Here is a 19097-nt window from a genome sequence, read left to right as displayed (position 1 = left end):
TCAGATATGCAGATGACACCACCCTTATGGCAGAAAGCAAAGAGGAATTAAGAGCCTCTTGATGAAAGTGAAAAAAAGAGAGTGAAAAAGCTGGCTTAAATCTCAACATTCAAAAACAAAGATCATGGCATCTGGTCCCATCATTTCACAGCAAATAGATAGGAAAACACTGGAAACAGTGAGATACTTTATTTTCTTGGGCTCCAAAATCACTGCAGATGGTGACTGCAGCCATGAAGTTAAAAGACACTTGCTCCTTGGAAGAAAAGCTGTGACCAACCTATATAGCATATTAAAAAGCAGAGACGTTACTTTGCCAACAAAGGTCCATCTAGTCAAGGCTATGGTTTTTCCAGTAGTCATGTATGGTTGTGAGAGTTGGACCATAAAGAAAGCTGAGCACCAAATAATTGATGCTTTTGAACTGTGGTGTTGGAGAAGATTCTTGAGAGTTCCTTGGACTGCAAGGAGATCAAACCAGTCAGTCCTAAAGGAAATCAGTGCTGAATATTCATTGGAAGGACTGACACTGAATCTGAAGCTCCAATACTTTGGCCACCTGATGTGAAGAACTGATCCATTGGAAAAGACCCTGATGCTGGGAAAGATTGAAGGCAGGAGGGGAAGGGGATGACAGAGGATGAGATGGTTGGAAGGCATCACCAATTCAATGGACATGAGTTTGAGCAAGTTCTGGGAGTTGGTGAGGATAGGGAAGCCTGCCATGCTACAGTCCATGCGACCACAAAGAGTCTGAGCTACTGAACTGAACTGACTGATCAAGTTGCCTCTCCAGTGTTATGTTGGAATAATAGCTGATTAGGAGCCTATTAGGTAGCAAGAGCAGTCTCTTGGGGATGTGGTTGGTTCTCCAGGCTCAAGTCATGACATCTCTGATGGAGATCAAGTCAAACTCACAGTGAGAAGTGAGAAGGGATTGGGGCAGCCTGTAACTGGGCATTCCTACAGCAACCCTGTAAATGGCTGAAGACACTGTAAAATATGGGTATATTTTTTCCCATTGAGTGGCAGAGAGATTAAAAGATCTTTCTCTGAGTGGAGTTTAGAAACCAAAGGGTGTGGCCAAGAAAAGACAGCTGTCACCTTTGAGGGTATTTCTTCCCAAAAAGATGGAATCATTTGAAATACTAAATCTGAGAATGTGAGCAGAGGGAGAGGTGACCAGCCCTGGGACCATCCCCACTGAGCAGATATCAGAAACCATGAGTGGGTTTTCCCTTCATAGTGTCCCCATGTCCTAGATGTCAGATATCCCCAAGTGCCCAGAGGAAAGTTTTAGAGAGGCAATCAACTCGATGGGAGTATTACAGCTGTACACAAGGGTGCTATGAAATATGTAATCACCCTGGGTGGGCAAGGGTTGAGGGTAATCCAGATGCTCCTGGGACATCCGAAGTCTCTCAGAAGCTCAAACAGCTCAGCCTGAAGCTGGGAAAGTCTCCCTTCCGGGAGAACACACTGAGGGCTGACACTCTCCTGAGGGGTAGGATACCACTTGTGACTTAAACAGTTGCAGCATCTTCTCCATAATGGCCATGGACAGGAAGTTCCCACTTAGGCTGAAGGACGTGAGCTGGGAGCAGCAGCTCAGGGCAAGCAGGAGGGCCTCACACTGGGAGTCCCTGATCCCACACAGATCTGAGTCCAGTTTCTGGAGAGTAGAGGAAACTTTCTCCAGCAGAACTGGGAAGATCTCGAGACTAAAGTCGGTCATGGTGACACCACTCAGATCCAGGACTTTGAGCTGACTGATGTTCAAGCACTGGGACAGATGGATAAAGCCTGATTCTGTAAGCTGGCAGTAAATTATTGAGAGGTTGTCCAAGGTGGTTTTCAGGCACCTGGGGGAGAAAGAGCAGTTAGTTCTTAGAAACTGAGGTACCAGGTGAGCTGGAGGTGAAAGACAAATGATTACTACAAAATAAGTCTGACCATTGGATGCTGGCCAATACACTGGTTGTCCAGGCTCATTCTAGGCTGAGTCCTGTCACCTTCACTGTGTAACTTCACAGAATCTTGAAAGCTCTCTTCCTCAAATATCAAGCAGAATACAACATACTCCACTTCCTTATGGGAATGAATGAAGATGATGGAATGCACTAGAGCATGCTCAGAGAAGAGCTAGAGAGAGCCACAGTCACGTGTGGCCATCCTTAATTTTAGTACTGGGAGATGAGATTTTACAAATCGGTTCACTCAGATTCCTCAGTCCTTGCTTGGGCTTCAGACAACTGTATCTCTGGCCAGCTGAGGCTCTAGAGAGAAATGCATAAGGAACCCACCTGCACAAGCTCCCACAACATCAACTAGGGTTGCCAGTTTGCATGGACTCACTTACCTTCTTGCATCACCTTATAGACCCTATTACTTTTTACTATTCTTTAGGCCCTGATCCACAATCATGATTTTATTATACATTTGTTACATGCTCTGGAGCACGAAACAACATTTTACAGCTAGGGAATTTAAGACAGGCTCATTGTATACAAAAACACAATGTGAGCATATAGCCTCTTCAGAGATACTGCGTTCTGATGTGATTTTCCTATTTTAGTGTCCTGTCTACTTAACCTAGTTTTCTAAGTCATTATGTGATCATTGACCTAGAGCCCGACATCCTGGAACGTGAAGTCAAGTGGGCCTTAGAAATCATCACTACGAACAAAGCTAGTGGAGGTGATAGAATTTCAGTTGAGCTATTTCAAATCCTGAAAGATGATGCTGTGAAAGTGCTGCACTCAATATGCTAGCAAATTTGGAAAACTCAGCAGTGGCCACAAGACTGGAAAAGGTCAATTTTCATTCCAATCCCAAAGAAAGGCAATGCCAAAGAATGCTCAAACTACTGCACAATTGCAGTCATCTCACATGCTAGTAAAGTAATGCTCAAAATTCTCCAAGCCAGGCTTCAGCAATACGTGAACCGTGAACTTCCTGATGTTCAAGCTTGTTTTAGAAAAGGCAGAAGAACCAGAGACCAAATTGCCAACATCAGCTGGATCATTGAAAAAGCAAGAGAGTTCCAGAAAAACATCTATTTCTGCTTTATTGACTATGCCAAAGCCTTTGACTGTGTGGATCACAATAAACTGTGGAAAATTCTTCAAGAGATGGGAATACCAGACCACCTGACCTGCCTCTTGAGAAACCTGTATGCAGGTCAGGAAGCAACAGTTAGAACTGGACATGGAACAACAGACTGGTTCCAAATAGGAAAAGGAGTACGTCAAGGCTGTATATTGTCACCCTGCTTATTTAACTTATATGCAGAGTACATCATGAGAAATGCTGGGCTGGAAGAAGCACAAGCTGGAATGAAGATTGCCAGGAGAAATATCAATAACCTCAGATATGCAGATGACACCATGTGCATAAAGTGGCAGAAAGTGAAGAGGAACTAAAAAGCCTCTTGATGAAAGTGAAAGAGGAGAGTGAAAAAGTTGGCTTAAAACTCAACATTCAGAAAATGAAGATCATAGCATCTGGTCCCATCACTTCATGGGAAATAGATGGGGAAACAGTGGAAACAGTGTCAGACTTTATTTTTTTGGACTCCAAAATCACTGCAGATGGTGACTGCAGCCATGAAATTAAAAGATGCTTACTCCTTAGAAGGAAAGTTATGTCCAACATAGATAGCATATTGAAAAGCAGAGACATTACTTTGCCAACAAAGGTCTGTCTAGTCAAGGCTATGGTTTTTCCAGTGGTCATGTATGGATGTGAGAGTTGGACTGTGAAGAAAGCTGAGCACCAAAGAATCGATGCTTTTGAACTGTGGTGTTGGAGAAGACTCTTGAGAGTTCCTTGGGCTGCAAGGAGATCCAACCAGTCCATTCTGAAGGAGATCAGCCCTGGGATTTCTTTGGAAGGAATGATGCTAAAGCTGAAACTCCAGTACTTTGGCCACCTCATGTGAAGAGTTGACTCATTGGAAAAGACTCTGATGCTGGGAGGGATTGGGGGCAGGAGGAGAAGGGGACGACAGAGGATGAGATGGCTGGATGGCATCACTGACTCAATGGAGATGAGTCTGAGTGAACTCTGGGAGTTGGTGATGGACAGGGAGGCCTGGCGTGCTGCGATTCATGGGGTCACAAAGAGTCGGACACGACTGAGTGACTGAACTGAACTGAACCTCTTCCTAAGGAAGAAATCAAAATCTCCCCATTGCTAGATCAAAACATTCCAGTCTATAATCTGTACCTCCCTAGCAGAGTGTCCCTTTCAAGACTGCTAAGTCACTTCAGTCGTGTCCGACTCTGTGCAACCCCAAAGATGGCAGCCCACTGGGCTCCTGTGTCCCTGGGATTCTCCAGGCAAGAATGCTGGAGTGGGTTGCCATTGCCTTTTCCCTTTCAAGGCTACTATCCAGTTTATCTTCCCCTCCTTTCTGATTCTCTGCTTCAAGTAACTTTAAGGAGGTGGGGCATGTTCTTTCAGGTTGCCCTGCATCATAGACACTTCATGCTTCCAGAAGGCATTTCCCATAATGAACCACAGCCTCTGAGCTTCTACATTGCCATCTTCAGAATCCTCCAGTCCATCCATTGGCCATCCACTTAGTCTATGCCAGGTGTCTCTTCTGGGATGTTCAGGACCCTCTCAGGCTACCTGGATCTGACTCACCTGGAATGAACCTTCTGGTCAGGCAGAACATCAAGTGCTTCCAGCACTGCTTGTAGGGGCCCCACATTAGGCAGATCAATGAGGATCCCCAGAGGCAGGCAAACAAAGGGCCAGGCTTGCACTATGGCCTTCAAGGTCTCAATGTGTCTCCCATAGAAGGCTTCAATGAAGAGGGGAGGGATGAACCCCACAGGTAGCTCTTCCAGAGCATAAATGGCTTAGGCTTCATCCCTTAGCAGGCTTGATCCTGCCAAGTCCAGGAATCTGGGTGGGATTGGGCACTAATCCTGACTCAGTTCTGAAAGGACTCCTGTGGAAACTCCAGAGAACAAGGCATCCATTTCAGGCCAAAGTTGAGCACATCTTAGACTGTCTCCAAACCCTTCAGAGGAATTCACTCAATGCCAAGATCACTGCACTGGCAGGGGTGGAAGCACCTCACTTATGCCCAATTACACTCTGGTCTCAGTGGATACAAAACTATAACATTATCCCTACTGGATCAAGAACAAGCAGCTCAAAGGTACCAATGAGGAGGAAAAGCAACCACTATCTCATTCAGGTCCATCCTCTACTTTGCTTAATTCATGTTCCACTGGGAAGTGGGTACCTACGAGCCTGAATGCTAACTCCAATTGCTATTCAGGGGAAAACATCCAGACCACCACTTACAGTCCAAAATCTATGGGAAAAGATTGTCATGTGGAACAACACAGGCTATATCCTCCTCAGTTACCCCAATTAACCTGGCTGGTGAAGATGAAAGAGAACCTTTAACATAAATTCCATTTATGCACAAAATATGTAGACGACCCAGAGGGATGGTACAGGGAGGGAGGAGGGAGGGGGGTTCAAGATGGGGAACACGTGTATACCTGTGGCAGATTCATGTTGATGTATGGCAAAACCAATACAATATTGTAAAGTAATTAACCTCCAATTAAAATAAATAAATTTATATTTTAAAAAAATAAAAATTAAAAAAAATTTCAATAAATAAAATTCCAAAGAGAAATTTTCATTAAGAACATCTGCTTGATTAAGATATGTAAGAATGATATTAGCCAAATCATTAATGAAAATGCTTAATAATAATAATAATGCTTAATAATCAGAATTCAGGCAAGATTACTTTGAGAGGCAAATCCAAAATATGAAAGAAGTCTGTTACTCTAAAGGAAATGATTTTATTTAAAACTCTCAGACACTCTAGGAAGAGTTTGTTAGAGTTCGTTCCTGAAGCTAACCTTCAAGATTAGCTAGCTAAGGGAAAGAAAAGAGTCTCCTTATATGAGGTTGGAAACTTATTGCTCTTATGTGGCTGGAGGGGTGGATCAGACCTCAGACTGCAGACCCCAGACCGCAGACCCTGAGCTGAGAATCCAGACGGTGGCTTCAGAGCAAGAAGATTCTGCTTTTCTTCGGTGTTTGAGAGTTTTATACACCATTCTAATTCCCTGCTGAGAAGGCAATGGCAACTCACTCCAGTACTCTTGCCTGGAAAATCCCGTGGGTGGAGGAGCTGCAGTCCATGGGGTCGCAAAGAATCGGACACGACTGAGCGACTTCACTTTCACTCTTCACTTTCATCCACTGGAGAAGGAAATGGCAAGCCACACCAGTGTTCTTGCCTGGAGAATCCCAGGGACAGGGGAGCCTGGTGGGCTGTCGTCTATGGGGTTGCACAGAGTCGGACATGACTGAAGCGACTTAGCAGCAGCAGCAGCAGCAGCAGCAGCAGCTAATTCCCTCATCCCTGTTCACAACAAACTGTGGAAAATTCTTCAAGAGGTGGGAATACCAGACCACCTTCCCTGACTCCTGAGAAACCTGTATGCAGGTCAAGAAGCAACAGTTAGAACCAGACATGCAACAACAGACTGGTTCCAAATCAGGAAAGGAGTATGTCAAGGTTGTATATTGTCACCCTGCTTCTTTAATTTCTATGCAGAGTACATCATGAGAAATACAGGTCTAGACGAAGCACAGGCTGGAATCAAGATTGCCAGGAGAAATATCAATAACTTCAGATATGCAGATGACACCACCCTTATGGCAGAAAGCAAAGAGGAACTAAAGAGCCTCTTGATGAAAGTGAAAAAAAGAGAGTGAAAAAGCTGGCTTAAATCTCAACATTCAAAAACAAAGATCATGGCATCTGGTCCCATCACTTCACAGCAAATAGATAGGAAAACACTGGAAACAGTGAGATGCTTTATTTTCTTGGGCTCCAAAATCACTGCAGATGGTGACTGCAGCCATGAAATTCAAAGACGCTTGCTCCTTGGAAGAAAAGCTATGATCAACCTATACAGCATATTAAAAAGCAGAGACGTTACTTTGCCAACAAAGGTTCATCTAGTCAAAGCTTTGGTTTTTCCAGTAGTCATGCATGGATGTGAGGGTTGGACTATAGAGAAAGCTGAATGATGAAGAATTAATGCTTTTGAACTGTGGTGTTGAATAAGACTCTTGAGAGTTCCTTGGACTTCAAGGAGATCAAACCAGTCAATCCTAAAGGCAATCAGTCTTGAATATTCATTGGAAGGACTGATGCTGAAGCTGAATCTCCAGTATTTTGGTCTTCTGATGCAAACAGTGGACTCTTTGGAAAATACATTGATGCTGGGAAAGATTGAAAGTGAAAGAAGGGAATGACAGAGGATGAGATGGTTGGATGGCCTCACCGACTTGATGCATATGAGTTTGAGCAAGCTCTGGGAGTTGCTGATGGACAGAGAAGCCTGGCATGTCAGGCTGCAGTCCATGGGATCGAAAAGGGTCAGACACAACTAAGTGACTGAACTGAATTGAACTGAACCCGAAACAGATTCCTGATTAGATTATTAGATTAGATTATAGAGCACCCATTGAATTTATCATGACTGGATCTTCACTTTTCTCCAGATTGATTGATTGAATCAGACATACCTGCAGGGTGCAAAAAAAAAAAAAAAAAAAAAAAGATGGAGGAGGAATCAAGAATTCATTCATTGATTAACTGTGCAAAAGTTGATTGAATTCTATTGATATGGACAGTTACTTCCTGAATATGAACAAAAAAGTAAATTACTGATTTCTAACATTGGACAGAAAAAACCAAAGTGGAAAGTATCGTTGCTGGGGGAACTTTTGCCATATAAAAATTATAAAAATGTCCCTGAATGAACACAGCTTTATGAAAACAGTCATGTTGTTCACAAAAGAAACAAAATACAGAGGTCTCTGATAAAAATGTCACTCAGGTGTTATGTGGGAAGCGTAGGAGGTTGTGAGGCTATTTAAGCAGCATGAAAGACCTTTAGGGGGTTGGGGGTTGGTTTCCTAGCCTTAAGCCAAGCCTTCTCTGAAGGTAGACAGGTCAAAATTACAGTGAGAAGTAAGAGTGGGTCTGGCTGGGTTGGATCTGGGCATTCATAGAAGGTCCACATGAATGATCCGCAATGTAAAATAGAGTTTTGGGGTTTTTTTCTCTTTTATGAAAAAGGTAGATTTAAAGAAGTTATTCTGGGTGATATTAGGAAAGTAAAAGAGAGTGGCTCAGAGGATACAGTGTTGTCTTTGAGAGTGTTTCCTTCTAGAAAGTTTGCTCCACAGAGCATTTGATCTTTGAAGTTGTTCAGTCACTAAGTCCTGTCCTGCTCTTTGTGAGCCCATAGACTTCAGCATGCACAACAGGCTACCCAGCCCTCCACTATCTCCCTGAGTTTGCTCAAGTTCATGTCCATTGAGTCTGTGATGCTATCTAACCATCTCATTCTCTGCCACTCTCTTCTCCTTTTGCCTTCAGTCTTTCCCAGCATCAGGGTCTTTTCCAATGTTCTCATCAGGTGGCCAAAGTATTGGAGCCTCAGCTTCAGCTTCAGCATCAGTCCTTCCAATGAATAGTCAGGATTGATTTCCTTTAGGATTGATTATCTCCTTGCTGTCTGAGGGACTTTCAAGAGTCTTCTCCAGCACCACAATTGAAAAGCATCAATTCTTCAGTGCTCAACTTTTTTTTATGGTCCAACTGTCACATCCATATGTGGCTACTGGGAAAACCATAGCTTTGAATATACAGACCTTTTTCAGCAAAGCGATGTCCCTGCTTTTTAATATGCTGTCTAGATTTCTCATAGCTTTCCATCCAAGAAGCAAGTATCTTCTCTTCAAATATCAGAATCTTCTGGTTTTTCTTGCTCACTGTAAGGAAAATGAAACTGGCCTAGTAACAGAATATCATAATTCATATTTGTGATCATCTTAATCAGCAGCTGAAATGTCCAGAGGGTTATCATTATGATAAAAGTGCTGGTGATAGCAAAGTTCTTTGGAATTTTTATTGTGTTTCTGTTCAATTTTTTGTAATTTATTGAATATTCTCTATTATCAGATTCTTTCTCATGACCAGTGTTGAAAATAAAGGCATCATCCTTTCAGAAAAGCAATCTTGAGAAAGAAGAATGGAACTGGAGGAATCAACCTGCCTGACGTGAGGCTCTACTACAAAGCCACAGTCATCAAGACAGTATGGTACTGGCACAAAGACAGAAATATAGATCAATGGAACAAAATAGAAAGCCCAGAGATAAATCCACGCACCTATGGACAACTTATCTTTGACAAAGGAAGCATGAATATACAATGGAGAAAAGACAATCTCTTTAACAAGTGGTGCTAGGAAAACTGGTCAACCACTTGTAAAAGAATGAAACTAGAACACTTTCTAACACCATACACAAAAGTAAACTCAAAATGGATTAAAGGTCTAAACATAAGACCAGAAACGATAAAACTCCTAGAGGAGAACATAGGCAAAACAGTCTCTGACATAAATCACAGCAGGATCGTCTATGACCCACCTCCCAGAATATTGGAAATAAAAGCAAAAATAAACAAATGGGACCTAATTAAAAATTAAAAGCTTCTGCACAACAAAGGAAACTTTAAGCAAGATTAAAAGACAGCCTTGAGAATGGGAGAAAATAATAGCAAATGAAGCAACTGACAAAGAACTAATCTCAAAAATATACAAGCAACTCCTGCAGCTCAATTCCAGAAAAATAAACGACCCAGTCAAAAAATGGGCCAAAGAACTAAACAGACATTTCTCCAAAGAAAACATACAGATGGATAACAAACACATGAAAAGATGCTCAACATCACTCATTATCAGAGAAATGCAAATCAAAACCACAATGAGGTACCATTTCACGCCAGTCAGAATGGCTGCTATCCAAAAGTCTACAAGCAATAGATGTTGGAGAGGGTGTGGAGAAAGGGGAACCCTCTTAACACTGTTGGTGGGAATGCAAACTAGTACAGCCACTCTGGAGAACAGTGTGGAGATTCCTTAAAAAACTGGAAATAGAATTTCCATATGACCCAGCAATCCCACTGCTGGGCATACACACTGAGGAAACCAGAATTGAAAGAGACACATGTACCCCAATGTTCATCACAGCACTGTTTATAATAGCCAGGACATGGAAGCAACCTAGATGTCCATCAGCAGATGAATGGATAAGAAAACTGTGGTACATATACACAATGAAGTATTACTCAGCCATTAAAAAGAATACATTTGAATCAGTTTTAATGAGGTGGATGAAACCGGAGCCTATTATACAGAGTGAAGTAAGCCAGAAAGAAAAACACCAATACAGTATACTAATGCATATATATGGAATTTAGAAAGATGGTAACTATAACCCTGTATACAAGACAGCAAAAGAGACCCAGATGTATAGAACAGTCTTTTGGACTCTGTGGGAGAGTGCAAGGGTGGGATGATTTGGGAGAATGGCATTGAAATATGTATATTATCATATGTGAAACGAATCGCCAGTCCAGGTTTGATGCAGGATACAGGATGCTTGGGGCTGGTGCACTGGGATGACCCAGAGGGATGGGATAGGGAGGGAGGTGGGAGGGGGGTTCAGGATGGGGAACACATGTACACCCATGGCGGATTCATGTCAATGTATGGCAAAACCAAAATAATATTGTAAAGTAATTAGCCTCCAATTAAAATAAATAAATTTGTATTTTAAAAAAATACACTAAAATGTTAAAAAAAAAAAGTAAACATACAGTGAATTGGAGAATTAAAGAGAGTTTAAGAAGCTTGCATGAAGAAAGAAAAAGAGAAGTTCAGTTATTTAGATTTCACAAGTAGATGAGAATATACAGTGTTTATCTTTCTCTGACATATTTCACTGAACATAATGCCCTCAAAACACATCCTGTTTTGTGGAATGTGGTAGGATATCCTTCTTTTCATGGCATAATTATATATATATATATATATATATATATATACACACACACACACACACACACACACACATATACATATATGTACTTGTACACACACACTTATGAGGAGAAAGTTCAGGGGAGTTGCTTATTCTATCTGTAGTACTAGAATGTTTTTTTTTTTCCTTTCTTATTGTTTGGGAAAATTAAGAAATACATGGAAAACAAATGGGGTTTTTGTTCATAAGCCTTTTTCATGGACATATATATTGACCAGAAAAGTTATTTCTTCTGTATGTTTATATTTCTGTTATCAGCAGCTAGTTAGCATTGATTTTCTCCAAGTTGGCTGACCCAGTCTTGCCTGTGAGTGTCCAGGAATCTCTGGCGGAGGCGTGGGTCGGCAGTGGCTTGATGCAGGGTCGGGGGCACTGAGCTTCCATAAGCCTCTTATCCTTATCAGAGGGGCAGACAGAATGAAAACCACAATCACAGAAAGCTAATTAAACTGATCATAAGGACCACAGCTTTGTCTAACTCAGTGAAACTATGAGCCATGCCATGTAGGGCCACTCAAGACAGGTGGGTCATAGTGGAGAGTTCTGACAAAACGTGGTCCAGTGGACAAGAGAATGGTAAACCACTTCAGTATTCTTGCCTTGAGAACCCCAAGAACAGTATGAAAAGGCAGAAAGATAGGACACTGAATCCTGAGGTCGGTAGGTGCCCAATATGCTACTGGAGAAGAGTGGAGAAATAACTCCAGAAAGAAAGAGAAGGAGCCAAAGCAAAAACAACACACAGTCGTGGATGTGACTGGTGTAGAAGTAAAGTCTGATGCTGTAACGTTTTCCAGGGACCATGCATTTATAACCTTTTACTGCCTTGCCTTTCTCCATGATCAGTTATGGGCCACAGGAACATGGTTCCCTGCCATTTATTGGACAATATCTGTCTAACTTGGGAGTTTGTTAAGAAAAAAAAAAATAATTTTAATACATATTAGTATCTTACAATCCAGCAATTTTGCTCCATTCAGATGAGTTGAAACATTCTTTCCAGGCAAACATACGCACATGGAAGCTTATAGCAGCTTTACTCATCTTTGCCAGAACTTGAAAGGAACCAAGCTGTCCTTTAGTAGGTGAAAAAACCAATGAACTGTGATGTATACTGACAATGAAATGGTGTCAAGCCATGAAAAATCATGGAGGAAATCACAATGTCTATTACTAAGTGAAAGAATCAATCTGAGAAGCCTACATAAAGTGAGTCCAAATACAGGACATTTTTGCAAAAGGCAAAATCACAGAAGAGTGAAATAATCAGATTTTTTTTTCCAGAGATTGAGAGGGAGGAGGGATAAATAGGCAAAGCAAATACTTTGTGTGATTCTGCAGTGTTATTATATACTTGATAGAAGTCATAGAACACATAACATTAAGGGGAAACTCCATGTAACCTCTCTACTTTGGGTGATGATGTTATGTCAATGTAGGTTCATCAATTATAACAAATATTCTAATCCAATCAAATGGGGGACAAATGTTGATAGCTGGGGCTCAATGCAAGTGGAGGGAGAAGGATTTAAGTGGAAATGCTCTGTACCGTGTCCTGTATTTTACTCTGAACACAAAACTGCTCTTCAGTAGAAAGTCTACTTTAAAATTTACAATTGTAATCCAGTTCTGAAATTTTCTTATTCTAAATATTTTAAGAAGAAATTATTAGTTTGAATGATCTTCAAAATCAGTTTTAAAAGTATTTTTCCTTTGAGATTCCAAATCAAGTTAAGTACTTTTAAAAAATATCCACATGCATTCTTTCAAAGCACTAAATTTTCTTCATAATTTTAAAAGACAATGTTTATCTTCTATGTTTATATCAATCACAGCACAAATATGTATATTAAATGAGCATTTACATTGCAGCAGATGTTTATAGGATGCTGAACCCAACAGACCTGCTTGCAACATTAGTTCATGTCACCTGGTCTGATCTCCCAGCAGGTGGCCTAGGAGTCCTGAAGCTCAGAATGTGTATCACTAAAGAGGAATGGACTCTTTCCTATGACCTCCTCCTGACCCTCCCTGTGCTGGCGACTAGGGCAGCTTGGGGGAATTCTGATTCATTCAAGGCCTCATGTAAATGCTGAGCCCTCCTTCATTCTTTTCTGTCATAGAAATATAGAGTAAGCTTGAGGAATGAAGAATCCTGGGGGTGTCTGCTAGAAAGGGAAAAGAAGGAAATGACTCATTTGTTGAGCTCCTACTGTATGCAGCTCCAGTACCAAAGCCTCAACATGTTTCATCTCATTGATTTACAGGAACCCCATACATTGTGGGTACATTATTACCTCCATTTTATGGAAATCAGAGCCTCTTGCCTAAGATCCCTCAGTCCAATATCCACACCATCCCCAGAGCCAACAATACAAGCCCTTGAATCCTCAGCAGGGCCTTCGTTTCGGTGCCCTTTTTTTTATGGTCTTTGTGTTGGTTACATTTATGTGACTTTAAGGGTGGGTGTTTCTGAGATGGTGTTTCAGGAAGAGAGTAGCATTTAAACCCATCAAGTGAGTGACGAAATGTGCCCTCACCAATGTGGCTGGGCTTCATTCAATTCCTGAGGGCCTGAATGGAACAAGATACCATCTTCTCTCCCTCTTCTTGTCCATGAACATAGCAGCTTCTGGATCTTGAGACTTGAAACTCCAGGACTTACACAAGTGTTTCCCTGGTTCTCAGGCCTTTAGCTTCACACTTGGAGTTACATCACCAGCTCCCCCAGTTTTCAGCCCTAAGCACTGGCCTGAGATATAAAACTGGATTTGCTGGTTTTCTCACTTAGAGTAGACCATTGGATTCTCCATCTCTGTAGCCCCTTTGAACCTATTCCCACAATAATCTCTTCTAATACATACTACATATACAGATCACTCTTGACCAACATGACTTTGAACTGCTCAGATCCTCTTCCTCATGGACATTTTTCTACAGTAAATGTAATACTGCCCCACCTGCAGGTGATTAAATCTGAGGATGTGGAACTGAGGACAGAAAGAATTGACTATGAGTTATAAGATGTATATATGATTTATTTTGGAAAGCAGGCTGATATGTTGATAAACATGTTACTAGTCTTTCCAGATTGGAAGAGATAGTAGGTGTTACAGGAATGGCAATCTCTCGAGGACATGACCTACTCCCACAAAAGAATGCAATCTCTTAATGTGGTTTAGAAATAGTAAAACCATGTTATATGCCTGTATGATTTTAGCATTGATGACTCAGTGGTAAAGAATCCTCCTCCTAATGCAGGAGATGTGGGTTCAATACCTGGGTCAGGAAGATCCCCTAGAGAAGGACATGGCAACTCACTCCATATTCTTGCCTAGGGAATCCCAGTGGAGCCTGGTGGACTAGGGTCCATGGGGTCACAAACAGTCAGGTGTGACTTAGCAACTAAACAACAGCAAAGAAAACTGTGTATCTTTGCTGGTCACACTACTTTAATTCAAGGAGGACTACACATGCACAACAAGCGTGGATTGGTGAGGACAGGGCCTCTGGCTCATCTGCAACGTGGATGACGTCTTCCAGAATGGAGGATCCTGACTTGTAATGAAGTCCTTTCCCAGCACAGAAAGGCCAGGAACTGAGACCTACAGACCCACCAGGAGAACCATGAGGACAGCTCACATCGAGGGTCACGGCAAGTCAGCACTGAGTACCCTGTCTAGAGATCTTCACTCCAGGGATTCCGTGGCCGCTGAGCGTGTTGCCCTTGTTGTGTGAAGTAACCGAGTGAACAGCCGCAGAAGTAAGTAAGAAGGTAACATGTTCTCAACGGAATAGCGAACTAGTGGGGATAGTGGGGTTTCTGATCATACAAATTCTGTGTGTTTTCTGTCATGAGTAACTGGAGATTCCTGAGGTGAAAACAGACAAAACACGATAATATATCAGGAAGGGCACCAGGTACAAGTACAAAGGTTTCTTTGTGACCATTTATTTACAATCTCCACTCAAAAATAATGCCACATATGCATACAAAATTTCCATCCAGAAAATTAGATTCATCTTTGTGATGCTATAAACCCAAGTCTCTGAAGGTCCCAACACCTCTCAGAGTCTACATTTCTCCTTGAAATCCTGCATCTCCACTGTATCATCTTAACTTTTCCCATTCATACTGAGCTGATGTCTGAAACCATGGATCAGTTTTCCTTTTATGATGCATCTATTCCCCATGTTTTAGTTTCCAAGTGCCCAGAAGAAAGCTTTGGCAGGTGCATCCAACTAGGCAGACATGTAACATTGATACAGAAAGGGCTCCTCAGGATAGAATGTCTTATTGCTCCACCGAGGACATGGGCTGGAGCTAAGCCAGATGGCCCGTGGACGTCCTAAATCCCGCATAATCTCAATGAGTTTATCCCGAAGTTTGGCCAGTCGGCCCAGGTGGAGGGCTCCATGAGGGCTGTAACTCTCCTGAGGGGCAGGGTAAAACTCATCACTTAAGTATAACAGCCCAGTGGTGTGACTCAGCAGCTTCTCCATGATGGCCATAGAGAGGACATTCCCACACAGACTGAAGGTCCTGAGCTGGGAACAGCAGGTCAGGACAGGCAGGATGGACTCAAATTGGGACTCTGTGATCCCACACTTCTCTAAGTTCAGTTCCTGGAGGGTGGCTGCAACTTGCTCCAGAAGAATGCAGAGGATCTTAGGACTAAAGTCAGTCATGGTGACCCCACTCAGATCCAGGCCTTTGAGCTGATGGATGTTCGGGCACTGGGACAGATGGGTCAGGTCTAATTCTGTAAGCCGGCAGTTAGTTATTGCTAGGTGGTCCAAGGGGGTCATCAGGCATCTGGGGAGAAAAAAAGTGATGAAGTCTGAGAAACCCAGGAGGGGCAGCTGTTTTGGGAAGGTGATTGGCCCAAAGACAAGGTCCTACTAACTGTCTCCTGAAGGTCAGTACTCAGAATGATCAGTCTCTTTTTAAACCTGACATTTCATCTCTGCATCACCTGCAAACCATCTGTGGTTTGTATGTTCTCTGGTCATACTTCACTACTACTGTCTCAGAATCACGCATTTCTTAAATATTTACTAACTTCTCTGGAAAAGGCAACATTTAGGGACTGGTAATTTGAGACAAGTTCAGAAACTTGGATAGCACAAAGGTTTTCTTTTTTTTTTTTAATTTAAATTTATTTATTTTAAATAGAGGCTAATTACTTTACAATATTGTATTGGTTTTGCCATACATCAACCTGAATCCGCCTGTGAGAGCACAAAGTTTTTCTTTCTGTCTCTGTCTCTCTCTGTCCTTCACGTTCTTTTCCTTTTTTTCCTGGTCATATCACATGTGCGGCTTGTGCAATCTTACTTTTCCCACCAGGGATCAAACCTGGACATTCAGCCCTGAAAGAGCAGAATTCTAACCATTGGACTGGCAGGTAATTCCCCAGACCATCTCTTTAAAATGGCTCTGATTATAGGTGGCTTCCCTTCTCTGATCTCCTTCCACTTACCTATTTTCCTAAATCATGTTACATAGATTTCCCTTCTTAAGAAAGAATCTACCCTCACTAGGTCCAAGCCACACCATACACAGCTTTCTAGTACGGTGTCTGTGTTTGTTTTTCTCCCTTGATTTCAGTGGTGAAGTGATACCACAGCTCAGGATAGAGCAGCTAGGGGCCCTGTGTGCTTCACATGCCAGTGATGTGTTCACTGTTATCCAGCCAATGTTCCACACTCACCTGAGCATCTGGTCCAGGCAGCCTTCAAGGAAGGAGGGAGAGTCTAGATAGAGATCCTGGAGATGGTGCAGCTTGAGAAACTGAGAGGTAAATTGGACAACTTGCTCCTGCTGCTCCTGCTTCTCAAGAGCAGACACGTGACTGCGGGAGAGAAGGAGTCTCTGCATGTTGCTCATCTGACCCAGGAGAGGAGCAAACTTGGCCAGGGTGGACAGATGCCAAATCCAATTCACTTGCACCTCCTGGATGCAGTCCAGCTGCACCATATTCAGGACCTTCATGATATTTTCCACAGGCATTGCAAAGATGGTCAGCTTCTTACAGCAGAGGTGAATGGAAGTTTTTCTCTGCTCCATCCACCTGAGGAGGTAGGTAAGGAAGTTATCCAGGGTCATTTTCTTCAGGCAAAGCTCTATGTATATCTTCAGGGGAGGCAAGGGCTGATGGGTCCTTGAGCTCTGCTCAGCCACTGGTGCCATTCTGAAGCTTGAGAACCCATGGGTGCTGGCTCCAGACCACATACTCCAGAAGCTCTGGCCAGTATTCCGCAAATCTAGCACCCGCAGTTTGCACCTCCTATAAGGACAGGAGATTAACAGGGATGCGTTAAAATCCACATAGAATGCAACCACAGTCTCAGAATTTGACAAATGACTGCCCACCGGTGCTTTTATTTCACATATCTCATCACCTGCTGCCTTGCCCTCTTCTGCCTCTCTTTCATCCAGCTCCCTTTCTCCTCTTTTCTAGTTCTCCACTTCTAGTGGGATTAAGCATCATAGGAAGGAGATAGGGCATGCCCTTTCAATCCCCCTTGCATTGTAGGCACATTTACACATCAGTAAAATATTTTCCATAGTGAGCCAAGGCCTCTGAGCTTCTTCACTGCCATCCTCAGAACCCTCTGGCCCATCCATTGGCCATCTACTTAGCCCACCCCAGATGTCTCTTCCAGGATGCCCAGAACCCTATCAAGCTATCTGGATCTGACTCACCTGGAACGAACCTTCTGGGAAAGCAGGACATCAAGTGCTTCCAGCACTGCTTGTAGGGGCCCCACATGAGGCAGGTCAATGAGGCCCCCCAGAGGCAGGCAGACAAAGGGCCAGGCTTGCACCATGGCCTTTAGGGTCTTGATGTGTCTCCCATGGAAGGCGTCCATGAAGAGGGGTGGGAAGAGCTCTGTAGGCAAAAACTCCAGAGCAGAACAGACCAAGGCATCTTCCCTGATCAGGTGCATTCCAGCCAGGTCCAAGAGTCTGGGTGGGGTTGGGACACTCATCCTGGCTCTGCTTCAAAAAGAATCCTGTGGAAACTGCCAACAAATAAAGTATCCGTGTCAAGCCAAAGAGGAACACATCTAAGACAACCCCTCAACCCTTCAGAGAAATCTACTCAGGACTGAGGTCTCAGCTCTGGCAGGGGTGGGAGTGCCTCAGTTAGACCATAAGACATTCAGGCCTCAACGGGCACCAAGTTATAACTCTTTCTCTATTCGATTCAGAACAAGCTTCTCACAAGACCAATAAGGAGGAAAGGCAACCACTAGCCATTTCAATTCAATCCAGTGTTTTGCTTAATTCATGTCCCAGCTAGAAGTGTGAAGCCAGGAGCCTGAAAGCTCACTCCAGTCTTTATGAGTGGAATATGTCAGACCATCACTTGTAGCCCTAAGTCTATGGGAAGAGGAAGGTCATGTGTACCCACACAGCCTCCGTCCTCAGTTACCCTTAACACAAATGCCATTTGTGTAAAAAATATGTATTTGAAATTTCATGAAACAAAACTCCAAACAGATAGTTTAAATATCTGCTGGGTAAAGACATTTAAAAATGATACCAGCTAAAGTACTAATCAAAATGTTTTGAGATTCAGGCAAAACTACACTGAGAGGCAAAACTAAAACCTGAAATGGGTTCATCATAAAGAAATGATTTTTTGAAAACTCTCCCTGCCACCCAGAACTACAAGTCACTCTTCAAGATTAGCTAACCATGGGGAAGGAATGGTTATTCTTATATGACGGAGGTAACTTACTGGTCTGATGTCACTGGCAGGGTGCTCAGACCTCAGACGCTGTGAAGAACTCAGCTGGTGTTTCCAGAGCCGGAAGATTCTGCCTCTCTTTTCCAGTGCTTCAGATATTTATACACATTTCTTGTCCCATAATTCCTCTGTCCCACTGCTAATCCAATCAGAAAGGGACATCTGATTTAACTATAGAAGACCTGTTGGATTGATCCTGATTGGATTATCATATTTCTCTAGAGTAGTTGATCGAAATATATACACAGTCAGGAAACAAAAAGAATGATAGTGTGGCTGGGTGATAAAGAACCTATTCACAGAGTCACTTCCCTAAAACTGACTGAATTCTACCAATATGGACAGTTATATTTTTGAGGGTCAGACAGGAAAAGGATTATTGGTCCCC

At 42.7% G+C, this 19097-nt stretch overlaps 1 protein-coding gene across 1 annotated transcript; it reads right to left on the bottom strand.

Moving 5' to 3' along the window:
- Positions 1-14871: 14871 nt before the first annotated feature.
- On the bottom strand, positions 14872-18786 carry LOC102397384 (PRAME family member 8-like). The gene is made up of 4 exons (XM_025287151.2): positions 18701-18786; positions 17659-17978; positions 16664-17239; positions 14872-15765 (listed from the first exon to the last, which is right to left on the bottom strand). The coding sequence occupies exons 2-4, from the start codon at positions 17943-17945 to the stop codon at positions 15192-15194; spliced, it is 1437 nt and encodes a 478-aa protein (XP_025142936.1). The 5' UTR covers positions 17946-17978; positions 18701-18786; the 3' UTR covers positions 14872-15191.
- Positions 18787-19097: the final 311 nt, after the last annotated feature.

Source organism: Bubalus bubalis, chromosome 5 (assembly GCF_019923935.1).
Source record: "Bubalus bubalis isolate 160015118507 breed Murrah chromosome 5, NDDB_SH_1, whole genome shotgun sequence".
NCBI lineage: Eukaryota > Metazoa > Chordata > Mammalia > Artiodactyla > Bovidae > Bubalus > Bubalus bubalis.
This window is presented reverse-complemented; position numbering and strand designations above follow the sequence as displayed.